At 35.4% G+C, this 13,810-nt stretch overlaps 3 protein-coding genes across 3 annotated transcripts; all 3 read left to right on the top strand.

Annotated features, from left to right (window-relative positions):
* Positions 1-884: 884 nt before the first annotated feature.
* On the top strand, positions 885-1,414 carry LOC110420871 (uncharacterized). Its single transcript, XM_021434259.1, has one exon. The coding sequence runs from the start codon at positions 885-887 to the stop codon at positions 1,404-1,406; it is 522 nt and encodes a 173-aa protein (XP_021289934.1). The 3' UTR covers positions 1,407-1,414.
* Positions 1,415-4,768: 3,354 nt separating this feature from the next.
* LOC110420566 (glycosyltransferase (DUF604)) lies at positions 4,769-7,748 on the top strand. The gene is made up of 3 exons (XM_021433927.2): positions 4,769-6,109; positions 6,183-6,728; positions 7,314-7,748. Exons 1-3 carry the CDS (start codon positions 5,237-5,239, stop codon positions 7,422-7,424), a joined length of 1,530 nt encoding a protein of 509 aa, XP_021289602.1. The 5' UTR covers positions 4,769-5,236; the 3' UTR covers positions 7,425-7,748.
* Positions 7,749-11,247: 3,499 nt separating this feature from the next.
* LOC110420658 (protein PSK SIMULATOR 1-like) lies at positions 11,248-13,293 on the top strand. Its single transcript, XM_021434036.2, has one exon. It carries the CDS (start codon positions 11,448-11,450, stop codon positions 13,023-13,025), a length of 1,578 nt encoding a protein of 525 aa, XP_021289711.1. The 5' UTR covers positions 11,248-11,447; the 3' UTR covers positions 13,026-13,293.
* Positions 13,294-13,810: the final 517 nt, after the last annotated feature.

Genomic DNA, 13,810 nt, shown 5'->3' on the forward strand with positions numbered 1-13,810 from the left:
AACAAAGAGACAGTGATGCAGACCTGTCTTCAGAGGCGGCCAAAAGAATTACCTAAGGTTTGAGTTTTCTGATAGTGTTCTGTTGAATCACGTACTTACCCCAAAGATAAAATAATTAGCATTTAAGGGATTTAATTGTTTGTTTTGAATCCGAACACTAGGATGAGGCCAAAGCCTATGGTAGGTATTGCCCATTGAGGGATCTGCAGCACTTGTCATCAGTGCTGCATGATCATGTATAGAATATTAAGGTCAATTTGAATAAGATAAACAAGAAATAAGGGAAAGAAATGAATTAGTTAATTAAGAGGAGTGAAAATTCCACAGGGCATATCTGAAAGCTGCGACAGTAGTGTGAATTTGATGTTTGTGTTCTTCCAAAAACGTCTGCTTTGAATGGAAAAAAGTTACGTTAATCAATTTCAGATGGGTTTATCTTGACTCAATCAGAATTGGTTTTTGAGTCTGATTTGTTCCAAGTTTATGTTCAAGCTATGTAATTAGAGTTTACGTCCTAAGGCCACGCTTTAAGTAACTTCTATTTTAAGTTACTGATTCTCTTGTCATCAAACATATAAAAAGTTTCTGACAGAGTCGTATGTTTTGGTAATCAAAATTCAAAAACGTGCTGGAATTATTAATCAATTTCTAATCTCATTCTACTCCTTCTCTGACCATTTATAAAGGATATTTCGGTCTGTTTCATTCGTTATTCCATATAAAAATTTGATGTTCATGCATGAAAGTAATCATCAGGCCTGCCCGGAGCTTAAGTCCCTAAATAAAAACATCACTCATAACCCGTCTAGTTGACTCTGTTTGAGCCACCTAGCTAGCTCCACTCTTTCTTTCATCTCTATTCTCTCTCTCTCTCAAGCTTGGAAATGGAGACAAAACACCCAAAAGGAGAAAAGTCCGACCAAATAGTTTGGAGCTTGGAGGACCTTCCAGGCCAAGCCAAGTCTTATACATGTTCCTTCTGCAAAAAGGGCTTCTCAAGCGCACAAGCGCTGGGAGGTCACATGAACATCCACAGAAAAGACAGGGCCAAGCTCAGAGAATCCTCCGAGGAAAACATACTTTCTTTGGACATGTTAAAGACGATCAATCCACCTGACGATCATTCCCAGGTTTCTGAAATTGTACTAGAATCCAGTGAAGAGAAAAGTTCGAGTCCTAGAAGACCAAGCAAACTTTCCAGGGAAGATGAAGGTGGCAGTGCCAGTGCCAGTGCCAGTGTCAGTCCTGGGGGCAAAGATGCTATCAAGACCAGCGGCGAAAGTGAAAAGGAGAGTTTGCGGCTGATTCATGGTTCGACATCTCAGATTGTATTGGATCTCGAGCTACGGTTAGGGCCCGACCCTGATCAGAATCAGACGAAAAAGAGTACCAGAGAGTGCTTTTGAAATTTATGGTGAAGATGGTGTTTGACATCCAAATAAAAAGGTTTTTGCTTTCTCTTCTCTCTCTCTCTCACGAATTTCTTCCATTGAAGGGTAGTACCAACTCCCAAAGAAGTGTATGTATGCTGCTTTCAATATTCTCCACTGTTTATCTCTTGTATAAAAGAAGATTAAATTTTGATTTCTTTCAACAAGTTAATCATAATCCTATCCTGGGGACTGGCTGATTTCATGATCTGATCCTTGTACTTGTTGATCACCATACTGGGATATATGAGTAAAAAGTTAAGCTAAACTTGCAAAACTCTTCTGACAAGATACAAGAATTTGAAGATATGAGATTCATTGCTTCCAGGAAGCTGATCATATAATAGATCAATTCTACAAGCTCCTTATTCATAGTTTTGCCTTATAATGAACATGATTTAGTTGCAATTTAAGGCTTTTCAACACCCAAATTAAATGTTTGTTGAATTGAATCATCAACATTATAGGCAAAACGTTAAAAAAGAAATTGAGAAATTGGCAATTCTTTTCCCATATTAAGTGAAGCAAATTAATAAAGGCTCATAATGGTATTCCTCCCATCAACATTCTCTTCCTCTATTCTAAAATTAATTAGTTTGTATCAAGGCTAGCTTCCCTAAGATAAAAAAGAGTAAGATTTTTCTTGATTATAATGGAAACATATAGGAGCATGCTTCTTCTTTTTTTCTCCTCATTTTCTTTTATAGCTTGGGAATTAATTACCTTATGCTTCTATCAATGGCAAATCCATATCACTCGATGATATCATGCTCTTATCAATGGCAAAGAGTTTTATAATTTCAAAATGCATGTACTTTGATCAATTATTATTATTATTATTATTATATAAAAGTACCAACTCTAAAAATACAAGTAGCTAACTAAGTATATTTCTTTGAAAATTTATAAAATTAATTATAAAATATAAGAATGTTCATTAAATTTTATATTTTTTTACTAACATTTAAGTCCTTGTATTAAAGTAAAATTTTCTTATTAAATTAAACATTGGTTAAATTTTATTTATCTATTTTCTTATTAATCTTGATCTCTTTATTACACTCAATTGTTTAAATAAAATTTAAATTTAGCTATAACCAAAGCTAACTTCATATATTCGAATTGAAGTAGATAAAAAAAATTTTGTTTTCCCCCCCTTTTTTCCCCTTTTTGTGAATGTTTATTTTTTTTATCATTTAATTCCCTTTTGCTATTAACTTTGAATAATTATTTTTCTCTTTATCATTTTTTTTGAAGGATCCTTCAAGAGTTTTTCATTACTATCTAATCTGTTTGCATGGTTAAATTAATATATCATATGCTATAAATAAAAGTTTGATGTTGATGACAATCTTAAGGTAATTAGTTAATAACTATGAATGAATATTTTATGTCTTAGGAAAATAATTGGTTTTTGTAGAAGTTTCATTAAAAAAATTCAAAACAAGCAATGAAATCTAAATAATTAAATAAACTTAGCTTTCATATACTAAAGATAAAAACAACTAAAATATAGTTTAAATTTTTTTTTGAATTTATTACCCAACACAATATAGATAGCAATTTATCTTATCTCTTATGATAATAATTTAACTTCATTTTTAGGTCTCATAAAATAAAAAAAAATTAAATAGAGCAATAAATTGACTTGGTTGTACATAATTAAAATAATTTAACAAAACAAGGAAATCATAGAATTAAGAAAGTCATCTAATGAATAAGGATTTTATGTAATTGATAGAATATGTATATTATTTAATAATCAATCAAAAAGTAATAATAAATTAAAAATAGTGATAAGCAATCAACATTTCACTAAGAAAAATCAATTATGATTTAATGATAAGTAAACAAAAAAGTTACTCTATGTTGTAATTTTTCTTACTAATATTAAAATTAATTTACATATACGCTTTATGGAAATTAAGCTATAATTTAACGAACATGATAAAAATTTTCCAATATTCATAATACTTCTCTAGTATATATATAATAATCTAAATAGAATGCCAATATTATAAATAGATCTAGACTAAGAAAATGATAATGTATTAAAGTTAATTGTTAAATGAATTTAATATCAACAACCACATGGTGCATTGTATGTTAACTCACATTCCTATCCAAAGGAAATTAGGATAACAAAAAATTTTCAAACAACTTGTACTTAAAGTACATAGAACTATATATTAAATTAAATGGTATTAAATATAATTAGCTGAAGTTGACTACCCTAAACCCCTTTTTTTTTCTTTATTTTTTCATCAAATACTCTTTTTGTCAGCATGAGATTGCCTCCAATAAATTAAACATTAGCTCGGGAAAGGAAAGATGTTGAGGAAGATTATTAAAAAAACAAAGGTCAAGACACTAGAAGAATAAGTCAACTAGAAAGAACAAAATTTATATATCATTAGGTAGCAATTTTTTTATTAAGAGACTAGAACAATAGTTATTGCTATATACATGATCCCGCCAATAAGTTATTTAGTAGAATATAAGATCTGAAAATTCATGTTCGCGTGTTTTATCTTATTGTGTAAATATAAAATATTAAAAGGTAGTATGATAAATGTGAATATGATATGATTAATTAAACATATAAAGTTCATAATTACGTACAAGAATATGTTTATTAAACAAATCAGGTTAAATTTTATACTACCCGATCAATAACTTGTTTAAACGATTAATATGATTAAATTAATTTTTTTGTTAATAATTTAATTTTTAACATACATACAAATAAAATATAACTCCATAATTGAAATTTAAAACAAATAATTATAAAAAAATTATAGTAGAAAATTAACATCTATCAAGCATGTGAAACATCCATCAATATCAGCAAAAGCCTAATAAAATCCAACATCAAACATCAACATAAGAGGATCATAATAGAATCCAAATAATATCCATAATCCGTCAGCAAAATAAAATACCAGATATCAAAATTGAAGATTTCCTAGGCATTATCCTATATCGTTCTTGTGTTATAGAATTTATTTATAAAATAGAAATAATATATTAATAAAATTAAATAAAATTTATATGAGTTACTTATATAAGACGGATAAACAGATAAACATGATAACATGATTAACTAAATTGGTAAATGAGATATATGTGCTGGCAAGATAATACAAATAACTAAATAAATTGATATGTTTAAGACACAAAACTGTCATGTATTTAAAATATCAATATAATTAATACATAAAATATAATTCCGTGGGACCTATACTTGTTTAATTTCGCATCATGCGTTGCCAAAGTCTATAGAATATCGAGCATCATAAAGTACAAATGACCTAGTAAAGATCAAGTGCCATCTCCCACCAAGCCCAAGGATTCGGTGGTAGCCATCCTTTGGTGTTCTGTCTCAAAAACAGGGGAAGCGAAGCTCAAATCATGCTATCCCTGAAAGGAAAGTTGTGGCATCTTGATTGTAATTCACGTGAAAGAGAGTTAACGAGACGTGATCCAAATGGGAACCGATCGGGCTAAAGCTCCCAAGGCATGAGCCTCTCTCTGCAATACTGAATCGATTGGATGGATTTGAATTCCTTCCTAAATAGAAAAAAGAGGGAACAAATAAGAAGCTGAGAGAGAGAGAAGACCCTCTGGTGCCCTTTAAAGTTCAATTTCCTGGCTACGTTAAAAGGATAACGAAATCACCCAACTCAAATTTGAAAGGAATCATCGGAGACTTTCAGGGGATTTGGCAAAGTCTTAACTTGTTCTTCGGTTTCGGAAACTCGACACTTTTCTTCTCTACTTATTTGGTTCTTTGCAGGAAAGAAAGCATGTCATCTACTAGAGAGACAATGGTGGACCCGTTAAAAACATGGAAGTTCCTTGTTTGGCCGACGATCACAATCAAACCCATTGGTTCATACTTTTTCTTATTAAAAACAATTCTAGCTAGTTTCTTAGTTGCTTCAATCTCTCTGTCTGTGTACTTTGTTTTCTCTAGCCAACCCCAGTGGCCCCCTTCTCCCAACTGCAATAACCCTGTCATTATTTCCGATCACCAAAAGTTTATTACCAAGAACATTTCCAGTCAGACTTATGAAAGGACCAATTTGTTCCACATCCAGTTTGGCATCGGTGGCTCAGCCAAGACCTGGAACGAGCGTCGCCGTTACTGCGAACTGTGGTGGAGACCTAACGTTACCCGCGGGTTTGTTTGGCTGGATGAGAAGCCTCCGAATGATGAAAAGTTGCCACCGACGTCCCCTCCGTATAAAATCTCCCAGGACACTTCCAGGTTCAAGTACACAAGCTGGTACGGCTCACGCTCAGCTGTTCGGATAGCCCGTATAGTCAAGGAAAGCTTCGAGCTTGGATTGGATAACGTTAGGTGGTTCGTGATGGGAGATGATGACACGGTATTTTTCCTGGGAAATTTGGTCACTGTTTTAAACAAATATGATCATAATCAAATGTATTACATTGGTGGAAATTCTGAGAGCGTTGAGCAAGATGTGATACACTCTTATACCATGGCCTACGGTGGCGGTGGATTTGCAATAAGCTACCCTTTAGCAGCTGAGCTTGTTAAGGTTTTAGATGGCTGCATTGATCGATACGCGTCGTTCTATGGGTCCGATCAAAAAGTTCAGGGTTGCATGAGCGAGATTGGTATTCCTGTCACTAAAGAGCTTGGTTTCCATCAGGTTAACGTTAATCCTCATTATTCTGTCATGAAAGTAATTGTTAACTGAGTAATTAACTTGTTTATAATTACAGGTTGATATTCGAGGGAACCCTTATGGTTTACTGGCGGCACATCCTCTGGCGCCATTGGTGTCCCTTCACCATCTAGACTACATTCAATCCATTTTTCCAGGAAGGACCCAGATTTATTCAATCAAGAAGCTACTTAGTGCTTATGAAAAGGATCCGAGTCGGGCCCTACAGCATAGTTTCTGTTATGATTTGAAGCGTAATTGGTCTGTTTCAGTGTCTTGGGGCTACACTGTGCAGTTGTATCCATCTCTAGTTACGGCTAAGAAGCTTGAAACGGCATTTTTAACGTTTAAATCATGGAGGAGTTGGAACGACGAGCCCTTCATTTTCAACACCCGACCCGTTGGCCAAGACCCGTGTGAGAGACCCGTTATATATTTCTTGGATCGTGCCGAGAGGGTTAATGGGGATAGGACCCTAACCACTTACATAAGATATGTTGATGGGTCAGAGACAGAATGTGACAAGCCGGACTATGCCCCTACTTCGGCCGTGCAATTCTTCCATGTCTCAAGTGCTAGGCTGAACCCTGCCATTTGGAGGATGGTAAGCGAACTCCCTCTTTCCCTCTCTCTCTCTGTCAAAATTTAGTTGGCTAGAACTTTGTGGCATCAAATTAGAATCGTGGTTCAGCGTTGTGTGGTTGTTGGGTTGGGTGCACTTTGAATTGGTCATCAGGGCTAACTTGTTAGATGGGTTAGCACCTTAGTTGGTACACCCCGACCGAACCCTCTGGCCAAAAAAAGCTGACTAAGTTGGTTCCACACTAGTTCTTTACTGTCAATATCAACATTTTGTCACTATCTGGTTGGCCACCAGTCTAACGTGCTTAGGGGAAATTTGACAAAGTGATCATTAACTAAGCGACTTCAATCCAATTTGACGACCTCATTCGTGTTAAAAGGGTTAAGTTTAAGTACAACCGGGTGCACGTACAGTGCATTAAGGAAACATCAGCTTAATTTCCTGCATTATTTTCTGTCCTTCAATCTCTGCGCAATCCGTGCAAGTCTGAAAAAAGGATAAGGCTTAGCTTGAATTGAATTCAACCTGTTGTATCTTTATCTATATCGTGCTTGAAATTTGATTGGTGCCTGACACGTTTTGGTTAAAATAAATATGCATGAACAGGCACCACGAAGACAATGCTGCGAGGTTATCAACGGAGGAGATGGAGAGGACAACCTGATCCAGGTCAAGATTAGAGGCTGCAAACGCTTTGAAAGTGTGACTCCTCCGTAGAATGTGCCAACATTCACACAGCCGCCGCAAAGGGTCTCTGCTCAAGGGAGAAAAAAAGCCCATTCCTATTGGCAAAAGCTCCCTGTAAATATAAAAGTCTTTTTGCACTTGCAAGTCCCCATTTTCCCTTCATTCCCGATCCATCTTTAGTTAATGTGTTGCCCTTCTTTGGGTTTGACCAACTCTCTTTGTCCTTGAGTTGGCATTTGGCAATTTGAGTAGCCAGCTTAATTCTAGTATTTACGAAACCTGATGGAAATAACCTGGAGAAATTCTTTTTGTTTTTCTTTTGTCTCTTTAAGAAAAGGATCAATTAAGTTAGGCTTTTTGACTGCTATTTGTGCTTGTGTTTACTGTCTTTTCTGGCGGTCCTCCTTGTTGGAGTTAGGCTTTTGCCTTTTTGTTAAACTAGATCTATTTGGTTTCTTATCGCTTCCCAACAAAAAGAGACTTAACAATGATATATCCATTTGGTAGCTAATAAAATTTATCTTAAAAAAAAAATCTTGTTGCTTGATTTCCAAGAGGCAACTTAAACTCCTAGGTAGCCCTCAAATAATGTTACTACAATTAGATACAACCCAACCCAATTACTAAAAGACTTCATCATGCCGTGGGCAACTTCTTTGTTACAGATTGTTGACACATCATAAAAAAACCTGCCTGTTTGGCTGAGTCCCTCAGCATCCTGCAAAATATATTGACCAATGAATTGGAGGAAAGGGTCCAAAAATGGGGTAAAAAAACATAAAAACAAAGGGTCTAAAGCAATAAATTCAAACATTTTTATCTGTTTATGCACATTATTCTCAAATGTTTGCATGATTTGGTATGGGATGAGAGAAAAGTACCATGCAATCTTGGAAGTTAATAAATTATAGGTTGAAGATGGGAAATTACCCAACACAAGAATTTCAGTACAAGAGTTGATCATTTTTTGGCACTGGAAGTTATGCATTGATCAGCTTTTCCTTAGATCAAAACAAGGGCATCCTCTGAGCTTTCTTTCATCAACTCCTGGTAACTGAAGGACAACAAAATTAATCAAAGGCTGTATGCCGTATGGAAGAAATAAAAGGATAAGTTTGTGAACTAATAATATTCTAGAAGACATCTTCTTTTGGTACATTGAAAAAATCCCTGCTGCCTCAAAACTGTACATTAGCCTTTCTGGTGATTAATGAGTGACAAAATTTTAATTAGGCCCGTGGTTTTATACCCTTGTACCAATTTTAGCTGTTAAGAGTAATGTACTGCAGAATGAATCATAGGGCATAACAATCCCAAAATACAAAGACCCAATCAATGAAAATAAATCCAAGCCCAAACGAGAAGCAATAAATAAATAAATATATATATAATATTGTACTTAAAGTCGATGGAAATTGATTACTCATACGCCAAACTAAAGTCAAGTCAAGAATCCAAAGTAATTCTATGATTGGACTCAATTAATCATTATGAGACCATTATGATCATGCATGCAGATGGTCAATAACTAAGTCCAATATATGATTTATATCATTTACAAAATTATCTTCGCTTTAACATATAGGAAAAGAAATTTGTCTTCTATTTTTCTTTTGTGAGTAGAAGGGAAAATTAATATTAGCAAAATGTTTGGTTTTAATCATGATTCAATTATAATATAATTAATTAACAATCACATTCAATTATTATTTTTTTGGTTGTAGTAATTGGAGATTAACCAATTAATTTTTAAGTTAAAGGATTTGAGGTTCAATCCCCAGGCCCAAACCTGCAAATGATATATTACTCACAAGTATTCCAGATTGAAAGCTTCTTCCCTTCCTGTTTTCAATCTTCAACTGTGTTCTTGCTACTTTTTTTTTTCCTTGGTTACAAAATCCTCAAATTCATAAAATTATTGCCCTAAACGTAGGAAATATCTTTACATATAAAGACAAATAGCACAAAATGTTAATTAGCAAAGTGAGAGCCCACATGCATGTTCCTGATTATTCTGCCATTATGATTTTCTTCTTCGTTTGGGTCAACAGTAGGAAAGAGATTCCTGGGTTACTTCTCGAAAGGATATTGACCTGCTTCAGGTTTCCTAGAGCTTCACCAAATTTAATGAAGTTCAATTATTGTTAGTACTCAATTGAGCGTGTCAATGCAGTAGAAGTTGCCATCAGAAATAATTGTCGGTAATTTCTTTCTCTTTTAATTTTTTTTCTTCAGGTCGTTGGATGGTCAAAGACTCAAGGTCTTGTTCAGGAATTCCATAGGAAAAACAAAAATGAATTCAGTCCAACATGAAAAGAAACACTAGCAAAACCCAATAAATTATTTCAGTAACAGTACGAAACCCATCATGGACATTGATTTCATACTCAGTTTTTCAGTCCTGGTTGAACCAATCAACCCAACGCGGAATTGGAATTGCCAGTTGCTTTCCTACCGCAAAAGTGTCATCAATCCAATGATAGGAACTTGTAATTCTAAGTGGGAAACAGGAATTAAAGACATTCACAACCCAATCATTCCTTTAAATAATAGTATAATTAAACTTAAAATGTATCATTAAAATATTTATTTTATTAAAGCAGTGATAAAAAGAAGTTTTACATCAATTAAATTAAAAGTATTCTCACATGTCATTTTTAACAAGTATTGTCCTCATTTATTGGTTTGGATCTTCTAAATTCATGTCTCGTATACATAAAAAAAATATTCTTAAAACGAAATTATGTTAATAATTTCTCGTTTATAATCAATTGATTTTAAGTTATGTCCGTATTAAGTACGACAAGGATCCAAGGATCCAACTTGTATTTGCTTACATATGTTGATGGGAAAAAGGTTTGTAAAGTGGTAGTGAAGAAACACGGACTCTAGAGACTTGGTAATTTGACTGATTCAATCCGATCTCTAAAGTCCTGGAGTTTGAAGTATAAGCTGACCCCAGAGGGGGGAAAAAGCCAAACAAAGAAGAACAAAAGCAAGACTTGGATTGGACTAAAGATTTAGAGGACGCGACTTTGATGATTATTGAACAAACAGAATGAAGAGAATATTAAAACCTGTCAGCAAGTTATATTTGTACTAGCGTTCCCACACTATGCTTCAACACAACAAAAAGTCCATCCATCCAATTGATTACAGATGCATAAAACAATGGTTCTTCTGGCTACGATAGTTGGGTGGGAAAGTGTTTTCATCCATAGCTCAACGGCTCAAGCAAGTCAAAGAACTTGTCAAACGTACATACCTTCAAATGATTTTGCTTGGAAACTGTTCTCGGGGACCCAATGGTGGCTCTAATCAGTAACATAATAATTGAACCAAAAGAGGAACAAATTATACTCACAGCCCTTATCCATAAACATAGTCACATGAGGAAACTGCAGTGTCTGTAGTTTTCTTTATTTCCCTATTTTTATCTCTTTCTTAAAACTTAAAAATTTGCATTAAAAGGAAAATAAATTTATTCGATTTTATATTTTTATATACAAAAGTAATTCTGTAATTTAATGTTATATTTTTAATAAATAGTTATTGCATTGAACTTGTCAATAAAATAATTTTATGTTCACAGCAATCGTGATAATATTATCTTTTCATCAATCACATCTTCATATCAAACCTTCAAATTTCCAAAACCGACAAAATAATTAAAAAAAAAAAGAAAATAATCTTACGTGGCAGTAAAGCCAGAATCGTAGTAGACCAAGAAAAAAATTCTTTTTCCATGTATTTCTCTCTCCTTTGTTTCACACACAAAAAAAGAAATTCATAGTTTCTGTTTTTATTTTCGGTATCTTCCTCTGAAAGCACAAGAGGAAGGGACTAAGCGCGTCCGAATGAAGAAGCTTGGAAATGTCCCCCTAAATCTGTGCCATCTCCTCAAATACCCATTTCTCTCCGCTCCATATTTATCCCTAAAACCCTACCAACCAACCCAAAACAGCGTAACAGATTAACAGAAGCTATTCCCAACGTTGGCACTTGCTAAATCAACAACAAAAAAAAACTCGAAAGAGGAGATTCGCTAGCGCCATGATTGCGGCGTCCATGGCGTGGCTCAGTGCAGGGGTAGATAAAGCTGGCTCCGGTTCCAAAAAGTGCTCTATTTTCCGTCAGGAGAAGTCTTCTTCTTCTTCTTCTTCTTCTTCTTCTCCCACGCTTGAAATCTTAGCCTTCGAGACGGCCAAAACCATGTCCCGCCTCGTCGCCCTGTATAGGTCTCTGTCTGACGATGAGGTCTGCAAACTCCGGACAGGTACCACGAAATCCCCTGGCGTTGCGTATTTGAACTCGACAGATGAAAGCTATCTTCTTGGCCTTGCCTGTAAAGAGAAGCTCGAGGATCTCAATCAGGCTGCCGCCATAATTTCACGTCTGGCTAAGAAATGCATCGATCAGGAACTTAACAGGTTTGAAATCGCCTACCACAACATCAAACAGGGAATTATTGATGTCACCAAGATTGATTATAACTCCAGAAACGTTGGAAAGATGATTGAGAAGATGGAGAAATACGCGAACGCAACATCTGTTCTGTACGCATCTTTGATAGGCCTCAACGAATTAGAATTGTCAGAGAAAAAAATGCAGAAGTGGAAGATAAACGCCTGCCCGCAAAAATCATCAGAAAAGACCAACATTGACTACTTCAACGAGAAAATCTCTTTCCAAAGGAAACAGGTTCGACATTTCAGGCAGATTTCACTTTGGAACCAAACATTTGATAGGAGCGTTGGGTTAATGGCTCGGATCGTCTGCGTTGTTTACGCCAGAATATGCATCATTTTTGAACCCTTTGTTCCAAGCCTGCCTCGCACCACCAGGAACAGACATTTTCAAACGCGCCTTTATGTTTCGAACCCGAAACCTTTGCACATGAAGGTTTATCCAGAGGCCAATTATTGCCTCCTTCTAAATAAAGATAAGTACATGATGAAACAAGCCTCCAAATCGGGTCCAATCATGAAAACTCCCAGGATCAAACCAGGTACCGCCCGTTTCCACAGCGGCGAACTATCTTCTAAAGAGAAAGGCTTAGGTTTCCGGATTTCAGCTGTCACCATTACCGATAGAGTCTCCACCAAAATCAACAATGAGGAGAATAACAGAAGAAACCAAAGGCTGATACAATTGCCTCCATCGAACACTGTAGGAGCAGTAGGGCTTGCCGTTCGTTACGCAAACGTAATCATCATGGCAGAGAGCTACTTCTACTCAACGACAATCATCAGCGACGAAGCACGGGAGCAGATGTTCGAGATGTTACCGATAAGCCTGAAACACACGCTGAGAGGGAAGCTGAAAAGCCATTGGTGCAGGGATGCTGAGGAGCGAGACGGGCAACATGGTTTGGCGGAAGGGTGGAAAGATGCCTTGGAGGATATAATAGGATGGTTGGCTCCAATGGCGCATGATACGTTGAGGTGGCAGCAAGAAAGGAACTTGGAGCAACAAAGCCTAGACGCAAAGCCCACTGTTTTATTGTTGCAAACATTGCATTTCTCGGATCTGGAGAAAACGGAGGCTGCGATTGTGGAGGTTTTGGTGGGATTGAGTTGTATATATAGGTACGAGAATCGGCGGGAGAGGGGTGCTAACGGTAGTAGATGATCATGATTATGAGCTTACCTTGGTGTAAGCTGCCATTTAGTTTTTTATTTGAGATTAGGTTCTTTCTTCTTCTTATTCTTTGTTTAATTTATTTATTCTTAATACACTTTGATTGGTTGATTCTTTTATGTTCTTTTTCAATCCCTTCTTGAAGAAGGGGAAAAGCAGGAAGTGAGTAACAGATTTTATGATGTGATTATTTGAGGGTTGAATTAAACCTGTCATTAAAACTATAATAAACTTCTCTTCTTTTAGGATTTTTGCCAAAGGATTCATGTTTTCCTTGCAGAAACAGAATGGTGAGGGCTTGTATTTGGCTGTGTATATAATGCATTCTTTAGAAAAGAAGAGGCTACAATGTTTTGATATTAAGGGGAAGCAAACAGGCAAGAGGGGATATCAAAACCCGTATGATGTTCTTGATGAGGAATCTGCAAATAGGTAGCTTGCTTAGGCTTTGCTTGGTTGGAATGATAGACACAGTTAATGATGGAAAATTTTTCAATTTAATGGTTATCCTATACCTTATAAGATTGTTATGAAATTGTACATTCAAGATTAATAGCAGCACAAAATCAAGAGATTCAAGCCCAAAATGACCTGTTGTTAAGACTGAACTTCTTACCATAAGATGAAACCTTTGTTAGTAGCAACATGGATGTGTTGCTGATGCATATTTTACGAGTCATTACTCTCTTTACAAAAAGCTAATTTATTTAAATATGCAGTACTCACATTTATAAATTAAGATCTTTTTTTTATTTATTGGATATAGAATTTCATAA

This window comes from Theobroma umbraticum, unplaced genomic scaffold (assembly GCF_002168275.2).
Source record: "Theobroma umbraticum cultivar Fairchild unplaced genomic scaffold, ASM216827v3 scaffold_86.0, whole genome shotgun sequence".
Taxonomy (NCBI): domain Eukaryota; kingdom Viridiplantae; phylum Streptophyta; class Magnoliopsida; order Malvales; family Malvaceae; genus Theobroma; species Theobroma umbraticum.